Here is a 22,060-nt window from a genome sequence, read left to right on the forward strand (position 1 = left end):
GACTATGTAGTGTATTGTTTGGTCTGCCCCTGTAAGATGCTTTACGTGGGGCAAACTTCACGTACGCTATATGTTCGTCTGATTGAACACCGTAGCCTGCTCAACACCAACAAAGTTGCCACTCCATTTGCTCACCATTGCGATGCAATGCAGCACTCCTTCTCTGAATTAAAATGCTTTGTTTTACAACAGATTGAGGTCTCTCCAGTAAGGATAGGAGTTAACAGGAAACGTATTTTGTTCCAGTATGAACAGAAATGGATACACCGCTTGAACTCACTGGTTCCAGTGGGTTTGAACGGTAAAATTGAATGGGGTCATTTTTTCTAGTTTGAGAGGCTGGGTCACTTTAATAAAACAGATCATGAGCTTTGTTCGGATGATGCAATGGACTGTCTACAAGCTGATTGGTCAGGTTGTATCCTGGCGTCTGACGTAACTCAGTATTTAAGCTAGAGAGGCCATTTTCTTTTGCTGGCCCGCTGAAGCTGAGTATTCTTCGAGCTAAGGTCTTTAAAAAAATTTTTTAGGATGAGATTAGTGTTATGTTATTTAGTCTACTGTTCTCATTATTATTTTTCCTTTACAGATTGACGCAGACCATTTGACCCTGAGGCAGGTGACGAAACGCTGGCCACCGTCGGTCATGGTCATATTCAGCGTCTTGAGAGCTCAGATGGAATGAAAGCTAAGTGATTTGTATAGTGAAATTTCTAAGTAAAGGAAAAGCAATAAGAGAAAAATTTGTAGAGGTGGTTGCCGATGATGAAGCAGCCCAGCCCCTGCGAGCTTTTAAATTATTTAGCCGGGGGCTTCTTGAGGCGTCACCTCTTGTATCTATAAATTTATTGTATGGTCAGATTTATTGCTAGTCGATTCTTTATCTTTCTTCTCCATTATTGTATATGGCACTATATATATATAATCAGGGGGTAAATTTCTCAGTATTTTAGTGGTGTTTTAAAATATCCAGCAGATTAAAATGTGTTCCCTTTTCTGAAAGTGTAACATTTTATGCACTAAATTCCTCTTTGGTGCACTGCTTGTTTTATGAAAATTTAAAGAGGTTAGTTTTGTCCACTTGCTGGCTTCTTTGGGTGATAGGTGGCTACAATTATTTTGGGCATGCTCTGTGCAACCTTTGCAGTAGTAATTCAGCAAGACCCAATATTACACAGAAAGTAGATGTAGCAATATAATATTATGCTGACTATAGAAGTTGAAAAGATAGCACAACAATACCCCTGGAAGGAAAACAAGAATAAAGCATCAGCCTCATGGGTGCTAGAGAGAAAAAGTTGGCTTAGCTCCTCAACTGAGAAGCCTGGAGGCCTGTTTCAGGTGAATACAAGAGCAAGTGCCATATATAAAAAATGTTATGTTACCACTGAAACCTAAAATCTTAAACTCAGTGTGAATGGGAAAACAAAATACATGAAAACTGTCTTCAGCATTACTTCAAGGAGAAGTAAGGAAAGTAAAGTTACAACCAGTTCTACATCTGAGTCAGGGAAAGGATTGGAACCCAAAGCAGTTATGAGTACATGCTGGAAAACTGAGTGATAGAAGGTGGGGCAATGGTCTGGATACATCCTATTTGCCAAGTCCAGAAAGGCTAAGTATGAGGAACATGTGATAAGAAGTGAGGAGAATTAATTCCTAAAGAGGAGAAAGTACATAAGTATTTCCATACTGGGAAAGATCAAAGGTCCATCAAGCCCAGCATCCTGTTTCCAACAGTGGCCAATCCAGGACACAGATACCTGGCAAGATCCCAAAAAAGTACAAAACATTTTATAGTGCTTACCCCAGAAATAGTGGATTTTCCCCAAGTCCATTTAATAACGGTCTGTGGATTTTTCCTTTAGGAAGCCGGCCAAACCTTTTTAAAACTCTGCTAAGCTAACCGCCTTTACCACATTCTCTGGCAACGAATTCCAGAGTTTAATTACACGTTGAGGGAAGAAAACTTTTCTCCCATTCGTTTTAAATTTACTACAGTGTAGCTTCATCGCATGCCCCCTAGTCCTAGTATTTTTGGAAAGCGTAAACAGACGCTTCACATCTACCTGTTCAACTCCACTCATTATTTTATAGACCTCTATCATATCTCCCCTCAGCCGCCTTTTCTCCAAGCTGAAGAGCCCTAGCCACTTTAGCCTTTCCTCATAGGGAAGTCGTCCCATCCCCTTTATCATTTTTCATTTTTGTCGCCCTTCTCTGCACCTTTTCTAATTCCACTATATCTTTTTTTAGATGCGGTGACCAGAATTGAACACAATATTCGAGGTGCGGTCGCACCATGGAGTGATACAAAGGCATTATTACATCCTCATTTTTGTTTTCCATTCCTTTCCTAATAATACCTAACATTCTATTTGCTTTCTTAGCCGCAGCAGCACACTAAGCAGAAGGTTTCAACGTATCATCAACGACGACACCTAGATCCCTTTCTTGGTCCGTGACTCCTAATGTGGAACCTTGCATGACGTAGCTATAATTCGGGTTCCTCTTTCCCACATGCATCACTTTGCACTATACATTGAAAGACTGCAGGCTTTTAGAAGCGTAAGAGGAAAGGGATAAGAAATTGGATACCAGGGTACAGCGGCATCTCTAGACAGTAATATTTGGGATGGCAACAGGGAGGCAAACTACGTTTGGGGGAAGGCAAGCCAAAATGGCATTTCCATACATCATAATCATTCCCTCAACACTTCTAAATAAGCTATAAAAGACATGGTAAGAAAGTCCCAGGGGTCTTTATACATAAAGAATCCTCCTAGCTAGTTTAAGCCATTCAGGAAAACTACCACTGTAACTGATAACATTATTTCACAAAGACTGGCATTTTCAATATGACGTCTAAATCCAATGGCGTAGGAAGGGGGGGGGGGGGGCGGTGGGGCGGTCCGCCCCGGGTGCACGCCGCTGGGGGGGTGCCGGCTCCACTGGTTCACTGCTCTCTCTGCCCCGGAACAGGTTACTTACTGTTCCGGGGCAGAGAGAGCAGGGAACCAGCGGAGCTGATGCAGCTCCCAGTGACGTGCACTCGGGGGCGGATCGGCCCTCCTGCCCGCTCCTCGCTTCTCAATGCATGTAAGAATGCACTCCGGGGGAGAGGGAGCGCTGGAGGGGGGAGGGTGCGCGCGCCAAGGGGGGGTGCGCCGTGCTGCACCTGGGGAGGGGGGGGGTGCGCAGCAGCAACCCACCCCGGGTGTCAGCCGCCCTCGCTACGGCACTGTCTAAATCTGACTTTGGACATTTTGCTGAAAACGTCCAAAAATCAAGTAGTGAAAGTGACTATTTTTAAATCAGAAAAACGTCTATTTGTTTTCTTTGAAAATCACCATTTCCTATATGTTGTTGTGATTAATATGTCTGTCTGTCTGTCTATCTATCTATCTCTTCAAGTGAAAAACACACAAAATCAAGCCACTGGGATATAGGAGGAACCAACTTTCCTAGTAGACTGGCCACACAGGCATCCCAGCAGAGCAGTGGAGCACCCTAGGGAGCGCTGCAGTGGGCTTCACATAAAAGGTCCTAGGTACACATTTCACCATTACCCCCTTATATTGTATGATGAGTCCTTCAAAACCTACCAAAAACCTACTGTATCTCCTTGGTGAAAACACTTAAAGTATCCCAAATTCACTATTGAATGCACATCTAGCAAGTCTAACAAAAAGAAGTCGCCCCCAAATCACTTAGCTCTGTATACACGCCAAAGTGTCCTTCTTCTGGTGACGCTTCTCAGTTCATAACCCGACAGGGAGCCCCCGTTTCGCGAATGCTGCGTCAGGGGTAATTTCCAAAATATTTTCTCACAGAAATGCATCCACTGTCATCACGCTCCGTTTCCTACTAAGGCTTACTACAGCCACATTGATAATATTTGCGTTCACAACAGAAGCACACAGGCAGTGTGAGCCTGTGCTAGGAATTTCAATTTTTGATACAGTTTGACACAGCTTGAGTGTAATTTATTCGTTAATAAAACAGGCCTAGACCAAAACGCCCAACTTATAGCCCTGGATGTTTTTGTTTTGTTCTATTATGGCAGGAAAACGTCCAAGTGTTTGGAACTCCAAGATCACACCCTTATTATGCCCCTGACATGCCCCCTTGTGATTACAATACACTTCCGACGGACTTCATAGAAAAACGTCTAAAAACTGGTTTTGAAAATACCAATCTGGATGTTTATGTGAGAAAAACATCCAAATGCAGATTTATATCACATTTTGGGCATTTTTCTCTTTGAAAAATGAGCCCCAAAGTCTTCTATAAGGGAGTGAAATTTGGATTCCACATAAAGGGTAAAGGTAAGAGGTCATGGAGTTGATATATTGCCTTTCTGTGGTAAAAGGAAAGAGAACCAGGCACACCTGTTTAAGGGGGGCCGCCCACAACCGGGCTGAAGGCCAGGGAAGACAGAAGAGTGGGGGAGGGTACAGGGAGGGCCAGCTAGAGAGCAGAGGTAGTAGTGGGAGGGAAACAAGGGGTAGCAAGGGGAGGGGGCAGGAGAGAAGGGGAGGAGCAAGGGAGGAGGAGAGAGGAATTCAAAATGCACAAGGAGTCCTTTTGAATTTGGAGGCAGGAGAAGAGCAACGCCCAACCGCCCACCCACTGGAGAGGCAAGGTTAGGCTACAATGTTTACGCACAGCCAGCAATGGGTACACAGCAGCTTGACACATAACAGTTACAAGTTTGGGGTAACTACTGCTGCAGAAAGAGTTGTGTGGAAAGTTATCAAGTTGATGCATGTGAGCAGCCTTGTTATAAGGAAACAACGTGTATACAGCTTGTCTCCTGGCTTCGACGGCCGGGAGGCCTAGAACGTCATTTTGTAAATGTGGTAGGCGCCTCCTTCAACGGGAGACACCAAGTGACGTCGGGTGCTTGGAAAACAGCACAGGGGGCCATAGGGGCTTGGTACGGCTTGGCCTGTGGCCCAGATTATGCAACTACGTGTAGAAGCTGTGTACCGGGGTAGAAATGCAAATGCTGGCATAATGATTATTAGAAGATGTAATGTAATTTGTTTAAGTTGTAACAATTTTGATGTTCCTGGCTGCGGCCAAAATAAATCCAATTCTATCGAAGATAGGGCTTGCAGTGTGGTATTGAAGAGGGCGGGGGTTGATACGTCTGAGTGTGTGCCGAATGCCCGAGTTGTGATTTATATATATTATATGCAGGTATCCAGAATTCAGAGATATCAAGTTATCCGGTTCCAGGAGGGAAAAAAAAACTTTTTGGCTAATCCTGGTTTTGAACTGACACCCCAAAGCACTATGGCAGTTATAATCCCTGATAGTACCTGTTGGAATCCATGCTGCAGATCCCATAATGCATCATGAAAGGGTTGTCAGAAAGCTAGAAATGGCTTAAAATCTCCCATCAAAACTGGGTAACTTGGCTACTCAGAGAATTTCAGTATAAATCCTGAACTTCCAGTTTTGTAACATACTTCACAGTCCTTGACAGTGGACAACTCACCATACAAATTTATTATTCAAATTGTGGCAGTGGAGTGGAGGAGTAGCCTAGTGGTTAGTGCAGTGGACTTTGATCCTGGGGAACTGAGTTCAATTCCCACTGCAGCTCCTTGTGACTCTGGGCAAGTCACTTAACCCTCCATTGCCCCTGGTACAAAATAAGTACCTGAATATATGTAAACCGCTTTGAATGTAGTTGCAAATACCTCAGAAAGGCTGTATATCAAGTCCCATTTCCCTTTCCTATAATCTCTGGAACAGCTTCTTTACAGCCAGACACTTTGTGAAATAATATAAAACCCTGGAGAAAGAAACTCAGAATCTATAAAGCAAACTTATCAAACCACAACAATCCTAATTCCCAGGGCTCAAACTGCAACAACCCTACCTATGAAAAGAACACACTGTAAATATTACACCGGGCACCGCAGTACTAATACACCTGCTACTGAGAAACTAGAAAAAGCTGCTTTGCTATTGATCCCTAGATAGAAACTACATATTAATATAATTCCACACACACCAAAAAACACAGCCAGACCCTCAACTAATAAAGAAAAAGGAACCATACATTAAACATGGAAAAGTGTAGAGAATAACTAGAATGGAAACACCAAGAAAGCCAGACTCTGTAAGCAGTGCAATGCTATAAAAATACAAAAGAACAGCACAAATAGCAAGATCAACACGACACTTCCGAGACATCGTGGAGGCAAGTAGTAAAAATGCTTTAATAAATGAAAGTTAAAAAGACTAGACACGGTTGATTTCTGTTTCAGTTTTGATTGTTTTTCAAGCTTATGCTTGGCAAATTCACCTATTATTAGCCTTTCTAAAGGTTTGATTTGGCTGCCTTGCTTATGGTGTTCCATTCATTGGCTTACACAACAAACAGACTCCTGAAGCAGGCATTTTTTCGTCAAAACACAGCTCCGTGTCGAGTCCTTTTAACCTGGTGGAAGGAGGATAACCAGTGGGACACTGTCATACCGGGGTACAAATTATATCGTAGTCATAGGCTGGATCGGACTGGTGGAGGGGTAGCATTGTATATTAACGAGAGCTTTGACTCAGATAGATTACAAATTCAGCAGGACACAAATCACACCTTTGAATCATTGTGGGTTGAAATTCCATGTATAAAACGGAAAAGGACGGTGATAGGAGTGTACTACCGTCCGCCTCGCCAGGATGAGCAGGTAGACGCAGAAATGATAAAAGAAATCAGACACAAACAAAATGGGCAATGTGATAATAACGGGTGACTTCAATTACCCAAATATAGGCTGGGTAAATGTAACATCGGGACGCGCTAGAGAGGTACAATTCCTTGATGAAATCAAGGACAGCTTTATGGAGCAGCTGGTGCAGGAGCCGACGAGAGAAGGAAAAATTCTAGACTTGGACCTTAGTTGAGCGCATAATCTAGTGAGGGACATTATGGTACTGGGGCCACTTGATAACAGCGATCATAATATGATCAGTTTTGATATCAACCTTGAAGTTAACTATACATAGGAAGTCAAATACGTTAGCGTTTAACTTTAAAAAAAGGAGACTATGATAGAATGAGAAGAACGGTAAAAAAAAAAAACTTAGAGGGGCAACTGAGAGGGTAAAAATGTACAACAGGCGTGGATGCTGTTCAAAAGTACCATCCTAGAGGCCCAGGCCAAACATATTCCGCAAATTACAAAAGAAAAACAGAAGTCCAAAAGACAGCCGGCGTGGTTGAAAAGTGAGGTGAAGGAAGCTATTAGGGCTAAAAGAAATGCCTTCAGAAAATGGAAGAAGGAACCGTCTGAAAATAACAAGAAGCAACATAAGGAGTGCCAAAACAAATGCAAGGCACAGATAAAGAAGGCCAAGAGGGATTACGAAAAAAAGATAGCATTAGAGGCAAAAAAACATAGTAAAAAAAAATTTCGGTATATTAAAAGCAGGAAGTTGGCCAGCGAATCGGTTGGGCTGCTGGACGACCGAGGGGTAAAAGAGGCGATCAAGGATGACAAAGACGTAGCGGAGAGATTGAATGAATTCTTTGCTTCAGTCTTCACCGAGGAAGATTTGGGTGGGATACCGGTGTCAGAAATGATATTTCAAGCGGATGAGTCAGAGAAACTTACTGAAACTTGCCGACAGGGGCAAGAGCAACTCAGGATGCTGTTGCCCCGAAGACACCACTAGACCATCATTGCCTTTACAAGGTAGGCCCAAGGATGGGGGTCGGGGGTGGAGGAGGGCAGAGTAGTGGGCAGCCCGGGGGGGGGGGGGGGAGGGCAAACGGTTTCTTGTCAGGGAAATGGGGGAAGGCTGGCTTGTGGCAACGGTGACAGCAGTGGAGGGGGGGGGGGGGGGGGGGGGCACAGGCATTTTCAGCTGAAACCCAAATCTGAATTTCAGTTTCAGTGCCAAATCCAAAACTGAATCTGAAATTTGGTCAGTCTCTAATAGGCTGCATGTCTGCAGATCCTGTTCTAAAGTACATGAGAAAAGGACATCCATATAGGACATCCAGGCTTGGACATCCATACGGTGAGTTGGATATTCTTACTAAAATGCCCTTCCACACGCTATTCTACAATGGTATGCATAAGTGGCATAGCATGTAAGTGTAAATGTGTGTGTGTGGGGGGGGGGGGGGGGGGTACACATGGGTGGAGCTTGAGCAGGACATGGGCAGGGCTTCCACTTATACATGTGTAACTTACAGAATGCTGTCAGTTATGTGTGTCCCTGAGGTATTTATGCAACCACAATTAATCCAGGTTTACATAAGGAACACCGTTACCAGGTTACACCAGTACTTTATAACAAAATCCTGGGCACCCAGATGCTGTTGCACTATAGAATAGGATCTCACCACATGGCATCAAGGGCATCTAAATGGTGACACCACTTACATAAGTACATAAGTATTGCCATACTGGGACAGACCAAAGGTCCATCAAGCCCAGCAGTGGGGTACCAAGGGGGGGGTTGGGAACGGTCCGCCCGGGGTGGACGCCACTGGGGGGGGTGCCGCGCGTCTGTCGGCAACGCTCGTTCCCTGCTCCCTCTGCCCCGGAACGGGTTACTTCCTGTTCCATGGCAGAGGGAGCAGGGAACGAGCGAAGCCGACAGGCGTGCTGCACCCCCCCTCCCCCCAGCAGGTAAAGATGCACCGGGGGGGGGGGGGGTGTCGTTTTGCCGGGGAGAGGTGTCTGTCATTTCGTCAGGGGGAGGTATCCTTTCGCCGGGGGTGGGGGGGTCACGCTGCACCCGGTGGGGAGGCACATCGGCGATCCGCCCCGGGTGTCAGCCACCCTAGGAACGCCACTGAAGCCCAGCATCCTGTTTCCAACAGTGGCCACTCCAGGTCACAAATACCCGGCAAGATCCCAAAAAAGTACAAAACATTTTATACTGCTTATCCCAGAAATAAGCAATGGATTTTCCCCAAGTTCATTTTAATAATGGTCTATGGACTTTTCCTTTAGGAAGCCGTCCAAACCTTTTTAACCCCTGCTAAGCTAACTGCCTTTACCACATTTTCTGGCAACAAATTCCAGAGTTTAATTACACGTTGAGTGAGGAAATATTTTCTATGATTAGTTTTAAATTTACTACTTTGTAGCTTCATTGCATGCCCCCACGTCTACCCGTTCCACTCCACTCATTATTTTATATACAATTTTCTCCTATATGTATAGGAGGAAACATAATGCCTTGAATTTTTTTTTTCTGTGTTGTGAATAGCAGCAAGAAAATGGATACATACAACTGTGCAATTTAATGGCATCCTTAACCCTGACGTAATTATCCCATTGTATTCGAAATCACCCACTAATACAGCAGGGACAGTTTTATACGCCACATCACTTTCTCTGCAGAAGATTGCAGGCAAACCTCATGTGGGAAACAGCTAGAATCGCGTTTGACTTTAAAGTAAAATAAACTTGATTTTACATTTCTCCAATCCCTACCTCCATTGACATATAAAAGCCAAAGGAAAAGAGGCACATTAAACATGAAGCATCATGGTATCATACAGCATAAAAATCAGGGCAAATCTATTCTTTTAACACTAATACATTTTAATCTCCGTTTATCAGTGCAGCTCTAATATTATTTTCAAAGTAAAATATTGATTTTTATCAAACTTGAGGGATGTGCAGTCAAACAGTGATTTTGAAGTAAAGAACGTAATAGGGCCTTACATTTGACATTCTCCTTAATACCAGTTGCTGAATCTCTAATTAGGGCGCTAAGTTAAATTTGTCATCGTTTGACAAAAGATAAATTATAAATGTTTTTCTTATCCTTTAGAACAGTCCTTGATATGCTCCACTCACTTAAAATGCTCTTTTCGTTCCGAAATAAAAACACTGCCTTTCCAGCACAGTTCACTAAAAGGCATGTAAGCACCATCAGCGTGATGAAATAATGACAGGTACACCACGCTCTTTATCTTGATCTGAATTTAATTACGGAATGTGTGGTGTAAATGCAGAAGAAGGAACTTCTTCTCTTTTACCATGACAGGATATACTGTCTGAAGTCTTAGGAAAAACATTACCATCAGATGGAAGTACAGATCAGTTGTCATATTAGGAACAGATATGAAGAACTTTATACAAACCTATTTATTTTTGGAAAATGCATAAATTACTTCTATTTGATTTTGAACAGTTCTTTGCAGCAGGGCTGCCCACATCTGCCCTGGTGAACATAGAGAGGGGCATAATCGAACGGTGCCGGCCATCTATTTGGGCAGCTATCTATATTGCCAGCGCCGCAAAAAGCAGTTCCCAAACCGTATTATCGAAAAAGATGGCCGGCCATCTTTCGTTTCGATAATACGGTTGGGGCCGGCCAAATGTCAGAGATGGCCGGGTTTGAGATGGCCGGCATCGGTTTTCACCGATAATGGAAACCGATGCCGGCCATCTCAAACCCGGCCAAATCCAAGGCATTTGGTCGTGGGAGGGGCCAGCATTTGTAGTGCACTGGTCCCCCTGACATGCCAGGTAGGGTTACCATTCGTCCGGATTTCCCCGGACATGTCCTCTTTTTGAGGGCATGTCCGGGGCATCCGGTGGGATTTGCCCCACCCGCCTGTTTGTCCGGAGGAGAAAATATGGTAACCCTAATGCCAGGACAACAACCGGGCACCCTAGGGGGCACTGCAGTGGACTTCAAAAATTGCTCCCAGGTGCATACCTCCCTTACCTTGTGTGCTGAGCCCTCCAAATCCCCCCAAAACCCACTCCCCACAACTCTACACCATTACCATAGCCCTTATGAGTGAAGGGGGGCACCTACATGTGGGTACAGTGGGTTTGGTGGGGGGGGGGGGTTGGAGGGCTCCCATTTACCAGCACAAGTGTAACAGGTAGGGGGGGATGGGCCTGGGTCCACCTGCCTGAAGTACATTGCACCCACAAAAAACTGCTCCAGGGACCTGCATACTGCTGTCAGGGAGCTGGGTATGACATTTCAGGCTGGCATAGAGGCTGGCAAAAAAGTGTTTTTTTTTTAAAATTTTTTTGGATGGGAGGGGGTTCGTGACCACTGGGGGACTAAGGGGAGGTGATCCCTGATTCCCTCCGGTAGTCATTTGCTCAATTGGGGCACCTTTTTGAAGCTTGGTCCTGAAAAAAAAGGGACCAAGTGAAGCCGGCGAAATGCTCGTCAGGGCCGGCTTTCTTTTTTCCATTATCGGGCGAAGCCAGCCATCTCGTGACCACGTCCCCATCCCACCCCCGTCCCACCTTCGCTACCCTACCGACATGCCCCCTTGAAGTTTGGCTGGCTCCGTGACAGAAAGCAGTTGGCGCCGGCCAAAATCGGCTTTCGATTATACCGATTTGGCCGGGTTCAAGAGATCGCTGGCCATCTCCCGATTTGTGTCGGAAGATGGCCGGCGATCTCCTTCAAAAATAAGCAGGAAACCACTCAACCTTTTGAGATATAAACAATCAATATACATGAGATAAATTTGCATGTCATTTCTCTCCATTATGTGAAATTTTATGTCATGCATATGTAACCTTGGCCTTGCCGACAACCACTAAACTCATGCCCAGATGATCGAAAGCCCTGCGCTGTTCCAAACAGCGCTCTAAAAATAGCTCTGGAACAGCTCAGGGCTTTACCGTCCCTATGATCAGAGATAATAGCATGCCAATTTATGTGCGCTACTATTTTTGATCATAGGGTAAAAGACGAGAGGATTGTGCCTGAGCATGCGCACAGGCACAATCCTCCTGCACTTGTTTCACAGATCTGGGCTGTCAAAAGCCCAGACCAGTCAAAAACAGGGGCTGGAGGTCCGTGGGACTACTAGACCTCAAACAGCATGGCCCTGTGCCCCCACCGAACCCACACCCCCCAGCCAGCGACACGGGAGCTGGAGGTCCAGCGGACCTTCAGTCCCCCCGACCCCACCCACCACATAAGTTCAGGGGGGCTGGAGACCCAGTAGGTCTCCAGCCCCCCTAACCCCCCCTTGCATCCCCCTCCAAAAGTCCTGGTGGCCCAGCGGGCCACAAATCAACCTCCCCCAACCTGGTGGTCTAGAGGCCCTCTTTTCCACCCTCCCTGTACCATTGTTGGAGGAGAGAGGTATGCTCCCTCCTCTTCCAGCAATGCTGCCTTGAAAATGGCGGCACCCAGCCCTGCCCAGTGCTTCACACCATATAAGGGAGTTTTCTCCCTTATATGGTGTGAAAACCCACTCAGCACATTCCATAAGCATACAGCAATCAAGCATACTGTCAAAAAAGAAATTCCTTTTACCTTCCTGGGCTTGGTTTTAGGATTAATTAATTATTTTTTGATATATTCTAAGAATCAGGCTTTTTGGTGCATTATTTACTATTGCATGCTGGGAGTGTGGGGATAATATTCATCCCACAGTGGTAAGCGGCTTGTAAGCTATTTTCAACCACAGGCTGAATATTGCCGTTAACCAGCTAAGTACTGGCTCTACCTAAGCTCCACCCCCAGGCAGCCCCTGGAGTGGAGGAGTGGCCTTGTGTTTAGAGCACTGGTTTTGCAATCCAGAGGCCTTGCAATCCAGAGGTGGCCAGTTCAAATCCCACTGCTGCTCCTTGTGATCATGGGCAAGTCACTTAACCCTCCATTGCCTCAGGTACAAACTTAGATTGTGAGCCCTCCCGGGACAGAGAAATATCCAGAGTACCTGAATGTAACTCACCTTGAGCTACTACTGAAAAAGGTGTGAGCAAAATCTAAATAAATAACCTAACCCAGTCAGGGTACGGCTAGTTAGCAGATATATTCAGTGCCTCTAGCTGGTTGAGGACCTTTTACTAAGGTGCACTAACAGATTTAGCATGTGCTAACGATTAGCGCGCACTAAATGATAAGATGTCCATAGGAATATAATTTAGCATGCACTAAATCCATTAGCATACCTTAGTAAAAGGAATCCTATGTGCCACTGAATAGCAATGCTGGGCAGCTCAGCAGGTTTAACCAGGTGTCCTTTGGTAGTTTTGGGATTGGCGTGCACTACACACAAGCTTAAAAATAAATTTTAATTTTTAGCGCTGGGGATGAGTGGAGGTGGAGAGTGGACATGTTCTGTGCTAATCAGCACAGCTACATTGCCATACGCTAACCGGTTATCATGTAGCTAGCACGTGAGCCCTTACTGCCTACAGAATAGGTGTCAGTACGTGCTCACACGCTAATGTGAAAATTAGAATGTGGCCATTAATGCGGTAAAAATGGCCTTACCGAGCGGAAATTACCTTGCTTAAGGAGTTGCTAAAGCCACTTTTTACTGCAACTTAGTAAAAGGACCTCTTGGTAACTTTATTGTACGTTCCCTAGTCTTTGTACTTTAAAAAAATTAAACAACTAATTTGCATTTTTATCCATTCCACTCATTATTTTATAGACTGGCTAGGTGTGTCCCGAGGACTGGGTTGAGAACCCCTGATCTAGTGATATTCATGGGAGGATGTTTCCCCTGTACATCTATTGTTCTTACTGGACCCCCACCACTTTTCCACAGATAATTCTCTTTGCAATAAAATTCTGTCTGTGTCTCCTCTTCGCTTTATTGGAAGCACGCAATCAATCACAGAGCAAACAAAAACCATCAAAACTGTGAAAATAATATTGGATTTACCATCTACGCTCTTTAGAACCAGTTGGTTTAAACCCTGGTATGAAACTGGGGCTGTTATTTGTGATCTGCTTGTTGATGTCCCATCTGGTATTTCTCACTTCCAGGCTTTTTAAGATGCCGCTGCCACCATTTTTTCGTGTTAGATGGCGGCAGTGAAGTGTTGCATTGTACGTAAGCCAGCCAGAACGGTAAGTTTTGATTGTTGTTCACTTTTTTGCATGAGGGTGACCTTTTTCTCTTTTCTAGACGACCACTGATTCATTCCCTATGAAGAAGCGGCAGCGAAACGGGTGCCTGTCGGGGGCTCAGCGTGTCACAGGTAAACGCTATTGCTTCAGGGGCCATTTTACAAAGACGCGTAAGGGCATATGTGTGTCCAACATGTGCCAAATCGGCATCACTGCCCAGCTACCGCGTGCCCCGGGCGGTAATTCTGAATTTGGTGCGCACCGAAAACACGCAGTAGAAAATATTTTTTTTATTTTCTACCGCATGGCGCTTACCCGGTGGTAAACAGCAGTGCGTGTGCAATGCATGCCTACTGCCCGGGTAGCACATGAGACCTTACAGCTAAGTCAATGGGTGGCGGTAAGGTCTCAGGCTGAAAACGGACACGCGCTGATTTTTATTTTGACGCATATCCGTTTTCTGGCCCCTTAAAAAAAAAAAGGTCCTTTTCTCAGGACTCAGTAAAAACTGGCCCAACGCATGCCCAAAAGAGACGCTCGCACTTCCGCAGGCCACTTTTTGCCGCGGCTTAGTAGAAGAGCCCCTGGTGTATTAGCTGTCTATTGGATGCTATATTGAAGGATCAAATGGTCACCTCCTGTTTGAATATATATAAAATGAAAAATATTTTCAGTGCACGCACATTTGGGACTTATTGCAGGACGCCTGAGCATGTCCTGCGGTAAGTCGTTTTAAGCTGCGGTAAAGCATGCTCTTGTGCTTATCGCGGTAATTCTCAAAACAAATCCCTCAGTCTATGGTACTGACGAAAACTCAAAAACAAAAAGCCAAGACTCAATGTCTGCTTTAATTCCGGGCTAATAGCACTCTAGATTGGACTAATTTGTACTAGATCAGTATTGACCCTGGTTCACTGATTGATTTTTGCAGTGTCATCTCAAGCATCATTTCCGGGGTTGGCCACGTTTGGGTGCCTTTATAAGCTGCTGCTCCGTGAGTAGGAGATGGTGCGCTGAATATTCAACTTGTCGAGAGAAGATGTCGTCATAGTTTTTCCTCAGGCGGCCTTAACCCGGGTCCCTGAAGAAAGACTTTATGAAACCCGCGGTGTCGGGCGCTTCAAGGGGAGGCCAATTAATTGTGAAACGAAAAGACATCATCACGTTATTCAGATAAGTTCACGTTTTGATTCACATTTATTTTTAAAGCACCAATGTGTGGGGCGATAGCACATATAGAAATGAAATGAAAGGGAGGCCCGATGAATGAAGTGCTATACCACTTGGCAACGAAACATATTGCCTCTTTACAAAAGAAAGTGGTGTTTTGGCTGAGGGCTCCCTTTATCACATATACATATATATGCACTTATAAAAAGGTATGTTTGATATTTCTGTTTGTATTGAACAGCAGATTTTTGAATCTAGAGTGCTATTAGCCCGGATTTAAAGCAGACATTGAGTCTTGGTTTTTTGTTTTTGAGCTGGTGCTTATCGTAGCTTTGTAAAAGGCCCCTAAGGTTTTTCTCCCATTCTATACATTCAGGGGGGGGGGGGCAATAAATCAGAATCTTAAAGCGCTACCTAGTTACTGGTATCTGAAATTCATCCACAAGCAGACTGATCCATTGCTTAAAAGCCTCAGTTTTTCACACTGTCTTCATTTGACAACACCATGGCAGAAAAAAAATCTTGTGAAATGTGGAAAAAATGACTTGTGTAATTTCTATCCATATCCAAAAATAAATAAATAAATAAGAACCAGAAACAATCTGTTATGATAATTGATATAATACATCTCTTCTACAATACAAAGCAAGCTGAAGTCCTCGTCATTAAAGTATTAAGATCTTCTTTTACTAAACCGTGGTAGCGATTCTCCAGCAGCAAATGAGAGAAAGCCCACAGGAACTGCGTGGGCTTCCTTCTCATTTACCGCACAGGAATCGTTAGCACAGTTTTGTAAAAGTGTTCTCCATTTCAGTGGCAATAATAGATTTTGACCTCTATACTCTTTATCAACAGAAGTAAATAATGAGGTGAATTTTCTGTAATGGCAGCAGCCCTAATTATTTCTTTATTTAACACATTTATACCCCACATTTTCCCACCAATAGTAGGCTCAATGTGGCTTACAAGACCGTAGGGTAAACTACAGTTCAATTAAATAACATAACAATGTAATATAGTTCAGTAAAATAACATAATGATGTAATAAAAAAATAGTAAACGTATAGATATCGTAAAGAACAACAGAGATAATAAGAGAGAATAATAAAGGTAAGGGTCCATGGAATTTCCTGTAACAGGAAGAGGTAAATTAAGTTGAGTCATGAAGGTAAGCCTTCTTAAAAAGGGTGGTCTTCAGTAATTTCCTGAAATTTAGATGGTTCTGAGTTAATTTTAAGATTTTAGGTACTGCATTCCATAGCTGTGTTCCTATGAAGGAGAAGCTGGATGCATAGGTAGACTTGTATTTGAGGCCGTTGAAGTCTGGATAATGTAAATGTAATTAAACTCTCACACCAACATTTAAAATATACTATGTATCTTATGTTGCAAAGTCACCACCACTGCCACTTTGTGTTTAGTTCGGGCCTGATACTCAGCAAGTTCAAACTAAGCTGATAGCTTATCATTTTAATTCTGACACTCCCTCCCTCCCCCAAACCCCGATGAGGTTGGATCAAATGGAGAGATTCTGGGCCTGGCAGTATCCACAGTGATTGAAAATACATGGAAGATTGAATATGGCTACCAGTGAATGTATGAGTCAGTTTGAATGTTGGTCTAAATATATTACTGAATGTGTTGACTCAATATATTTGTTGGTATGTAGAATGGTTTCATTGGAGCAATTTTTAAACTGACATGGTTTGTTGGTCTATGGGTACCATAAGCTCATCTTCAAATGTAAACAACCATGCAAGATTCTCTTTGGAAAATGCTTCTGGCAGCAGGAACAGGCCCTGAACCTTTGCATTACTAACTGCTTTGAAACAAGTGCATATGTAATCATGGGGGAATACAAGTGGGGTTTTCAGATGAAATCCTGAAACGTACACTTCCTTCCATAGACCAACCCCCAACCCTTTCTGTTCACAGGTACGTTCAGCCACATTTGAGGTGGTGAATTTTCACTGGATATTTTTCCATTGGTAAACAACTTACCCATGGATGAAGTTTTGAAAATTACCTCCCTATGTAATATACCTTTCAGTTTCCATCCTTGGAATATATAAGAACATACATACGTACTTATTTATACATATGCCTATATTGCCTTTTTATAAAATAGGTATGAAATAAGTGAGTGTTTGTAAATGTTTGTGTGTTCCGTGATAAAATCACCCACCAGTTGCTGAGAAATTCCAAAATATCTACTGGCCATAATACTCATGTTACATCATTTCCTATGCAACATGATGCAAACAGTAACGTATCTCCTTTGCTAAGTAGAGTGTAAATGTTTCTCCATTGGTCAAAGTGCTTCTTATCTTGTTGCTTTTGTCAAAGCCTTTCTTATTTGTTTCAATATACCAGATTCCATTAAAAATATATATAAGCTTAAACACTTTGAGGATAATTCTCTAAGAAGCCACCAGTTTTAAGTGGCAGAAGCATGAGTAATGGTGGTATCTAGTCATTTGTGGGCTTAAACAGCCACTCCCATGAATAAATGACTCCTATATACTATGGACTGGCGGAAAAGTATATTTCCCGATTTGATGGTGTACATTTTGCCCACAGGCATGCACACGGGCAGAGTTTGGATGGAGTACACATGTAGAGTATTCTCAAATTTATGCACATTCCTCTGGATTCTATAAATGATGCTCAATCCTGAGATCCATGCGTAAATTAATTAATGAGCTGTTAACAATCAATTATTGGCTGTTAACAATTACCAATGTTAATAGGCTGCAATTTGGACTTGTGTGCGGATCCTCTCGCGTGCAACCCAAAAGGGGGCATGGCTATGGGAGGGGTAGGAAAGGGTCAGGGTCATTCCAAATAATTACGCGCAGGGGCTACAGAATCTGTGGGCTGTGTGCCCAAGTTGTGCGCTAGGATTTAGTTGGTCTAAGTCCTCACGCCCAGAATTGGGCGCCGGAATACTCGCTCAGTGCTATTCTACAAAGTACGCTCAACCTCGAGATCCATTTACAGAATAGCGCCGAGCGTGAATTTTTCCCCAGTGTCATTTACTGAATCCCCAGGCATTTCTACCAAGCATAGGGCTGGTATAAGTAATCACACCTTAAGTATAAGAACATTTTCTTCCACTTGTACCAATATTCTATAAAGAAAAGCAGGCACCCACTTTTCTTTATCGAACAGATTTGAAATAGGCACTTGCTTGCCTTGTTATCTTAGGCATAGAATTACCCTCAAAGTGCTTTCTACATCAGTATATTATTTTCACTCATGTCTTAGCTATTCTTTTCGAGGAAAAAATAAAGTTATTACGATTTTTATCTAGGAAGAGCTTCTAAACATTAAAAATAGAGTTGGGTTTCGACTTTGATTTCTCAATCAACAAAGCAGCCTGAAGGTCTCACAAAAATGCTGACGGTTTGGGAAAGCTAAGAAAAAAAAATAATCAACCTTTCAGTGCTTGGTTATTTCACCGCTGTTCTAATTGCTTTCTTACCTGCTGGGAAACGTTCTATTACAGGCTGGTTGTCCACTTGTAACGTGGCATTACCGCCACTTCTTGTAAACCGCACTACATGGTACTTCCCGTCATTAATGATTGCATTGACTTCTTCAATGGAGATGTCATCGGTTCCGACATTAAATTTAACTCCAATTTTTCCCTGGTGCTGAAACAATAAAGGAGACCACTGGTTAAGAGTTGTTTAAGTGGCTGGATCTTAGGGCTTTTCTGTAACAAGCCCCTGTTACACTGCCTGCTGATACTGCTATTGAGTGCTGAAATCACTCTTCTGGCACCACGTGAAGAGGTTTACTGGTGGTAAAGTAATGAGGCTAAACTCTATTCAAACACATCCTGTAACTGAGCTTTCAGAGGCTGGTAATAATACTGAATAGAAAGACAAGCAGTGAAGTTATTAAAAAAAAAAAAAGGTTTTGGAGTACAGAACAAGAGCAGAAAATAGCAAAGTCCAATGAAGGCAAGTTTATAAGGGAGGAGTCGGAGGACCCAGTGCAAGTGGGGTCTGATGTGATAGATCTTAAGGGAACACCAAAAGACTGCTTGCCTACTGTGCCCATAACCTGGGGAGGGGTGGGGTAGGGTATGGATGACTGAGGAAAGCAATGAAAAACCCCTCCCTGTTAAAAGTGTACAAATCACAGACCCTCCCCTTATCTCACAAAAAACCTTCATACAACATAAATGGAAACAAAACAGGGCTGCAGCTTTATTATATATAAAAACATTGCATCTCAGGCGCAGAAAAGCCTCTGAGATAGCACCATTGGGACAATAAGGTGGTACTTGAGGGCCCACAGCATTAGAGGGCCCACTCTCCCCTAGCTTCCATTTAGTTTAATCACTTTTGATAGGTGGTTAGGGGTCCATGCCCCTTGTTGCCAGGGAGCTCAAATCACTATCAGTCCACTCCTGGTACCAACTTTAAAGCATTAAACCCAAAATGTTGTGAAGTGTATTAAGAGAGATATGGTAAATATAATGGTGCTTCACATTATAATCTTATCCTACAGATGTTCTTTTATCTGTAGGATAAGATTATAATGTGAAGCACCATTTTACATAGGGTGAAAGGAGGTTTGATATACTGCCTTTCTGTGGTTAGATTCAAAATGGTTTATATACTATATACCCAACTCTCTATACTTGACTACCAAAGTCTACTCTAGTACAAATGAACTTTAAAGCAATACCACTCTATTTTTAATTTCCGAATATGAACTCTTTATACTTGACTGTTTAATCTACTATGCCAATCATGATTTCTAATGTAATACCACTTGTATCTCTCACTCCAGAAATGGCGATTGCCATGACGGAACAATGTAAGCCACATTGAGCCTGCAAATAGGTGGAAAAATGTGGGATACAAATGCAACAAATAAATAAATATACGGGTAATATTTTGTATCTGGGGCAATGGAAGGAAAAAGGACCCTTTTACTAAGGCGTGTAGGCGCCTACGTGCATCTAACGCGCGTCAAATTGAAGCTACCACCTGGCTACCACATGCCCTAGGCGGTAATTCCATTTTTGACACGCATAAAAAAATCATGTGGTAGAAATTTTCTACCGTGTGCCGCTTACCCAGCGGTAATCGGCAGTGTACGTGCGCTGATGATTACTGCCTGGTTAATGTGTGAGATCTTACCACTAAGTCAATGGGTGACAGTAAGGTCTCAGGCCGAAAATGGATGCATGTTGGTTTTAATTTTGCTGCACATCCATTTTCGGCCACAAAAAGAAAAGGCCTTTTTTGCAGGCGCACTGACAGGGTAGAGGCTATTATTAAGAACAAACTTACAGAGCATATTCAAAAGCATGGATTAACGAGACAAAGTCAACATGGATTTAGTGAAGGGAAATCTTGCCTCACCAATCTACTACATTTCTTTGAAAGGGGTGAACAAACATGTGGATAAAGGTGAGCCGGTTGATATTGTGTAGCTGGATTTTCAGAAGGCGTTTGACAAAGTACCTCATGAAAGACTCCAGAGGAAATTGGAGAGTCATGGGATAGGAGGTAGTGTTCTATGTAGTGTTCATCTCCATGTATAAATAGCAGCTGAAATTGGGTTGTTGTTTTTTTTACATCTATGTAAAGGCTGGTATTTCTACATAGAAACTGTGAAAAAGGCTTTAAGATAACCAACTTTCTTTAATATGAATCTTACTATGTCTTTATTGGTAAGAGACACAAACATTTTTTTTAACGTGTTATCTACTTACTTACAGCTATGGCAAAACTACAAAATTACAACCAAGTTAACTTTGTGACTGATTAGAAATTGAAATGCACCCTTCGTAGAACTGCACTACAAGTCTAGTCACAAACCAGTTACAAATGCATCTCATTGATGTCTGAAGACAATTTATTTCGCAGTCTCTTAAAGCATTGTAATAAACTTAAATACCAGCATTTATTTTAGTTAACATACTACCCATTTAGCAAGTAAAGGAGGTGATTTTTAGAAGGCTTGCACAGCTTCTACACATGGAAATGCATTACAATCGAAAGTGAACACAACAAGCACAAGGAGCCTTCTGAACTGGGGATATCAGAAAGTGTTTATTCACATAGGACCCAACACAGGCTGTGTTTCGGCAGATGCCGGCATCAGGGGGTCATATATGTTGTGGGAAAAGGACTCAAAGCCCTCTTTCTTATTTCTTCAAAAGAACAACAATTGCACACAATACCAACTCACGCAGAGTAAACAGAGGGTCCCCTTTTACCAAGCTGCGGCAAAAGGGGACTGGCGCTGGCCTCGGTGCGTGTTTTATATGCGTGCCGAAGCCCCCTTTTACTGCGGCTGGTAAAAGGGAAGTCTCGCATTCCTGCAGGAGGTGGTGGTAAGGGCTCAAGTATTAACCTGGCGGTAACCGGGCAGTGATTGTCGCCGGGTACATTCTGGTGCTACAAAAATAAATGCATATTTGTAGCGCCAGAAATGACGGCGAGCTAGAGGTGGGGAGTACCGTCAGGCTGCTGCAGTAGCCCGGTGGTACTTCCTGTATAGTGAAAGGAGCCCAAAGATTCCATCTGCTGTAACAATTTTAAGTGTCGCTATTTTCACATATCCTTATTGGGCAGCCTTACCCACGGTAGCATCATGAGAGTATCATCAGGGCCGCCGAGAGACTAAGCCGGGTCCGGGGTAGAGCCACCACTGCTGCCCCCCCCCCAGGGACCACCGCGTAGCAAGACCATAAAAACTGGGGGGGGGGGGGGGGGCTGGAGCACAAAGTGTGGGTGGGTATATTTTGCCCCTCCTCCCTGCCCCCACTGCAACCTTGGAGTTGCCCCACCAATAGAAGCCTTCCTCCAATGCTGTTCTCTGCCATATTGCCTGCTGTGCGATGTGAGGGGAAAAGCAGCTACAGGGCAGGCAATGGGGAGGAGAACAATGCTGGAGAAAGGCTTCTGCTGGCAGGGCTTAGTGACTCCTGAAAGCCAAGTCAGAGGCCCCAAAGTCCCTGTGTCTGCCCCTCCCCAGCCTCTAAGAAGGGCCTGGTGCTGGAGTTTTCTCTTTCCTGCTCCTGTCA

At 43.6% G+C, this 22,060-nt stretch overlaps 1 protein-coding gene across 1 annotated transcript in view; it reads right to left on the reverse strand.

The window, feature by feature from the left end:
* NRXN1 (neurexin 1) overlaps nucleotides 1-22,060 on the reverse strand; it is a 2,115,739-nt gene that overhangs the window by 434,599 nt on the left and 1,659,080 nt on the right. Inside the window, exon 18 of the mRNA XM_030195841.1 lies at nucleotides 18,491-18,662. Within this exon, the coding sequence (XP_030051701.1) occupies nucleotides 18,491-18,662 (172 nt within the window). The remainder of the gene's footprint in view (nucleotides 1-18,490; nucleotides 18,663-22,060) is intronic.

The sequence above is a fragment of the Microcaecilia unicolor genome, chromosome 3, assembly GCF_901765095.1.
Source record: "Microcaecilia unicolor chromosome 3, aMicUni1.1, whole genome shotgun sequence".
NCBI lineage: Eukaryota > Metazoa > Chordata > Amphibia > Gymnophiona > Siphonopidae > Microcaecilia > Microcaecilia unicolor.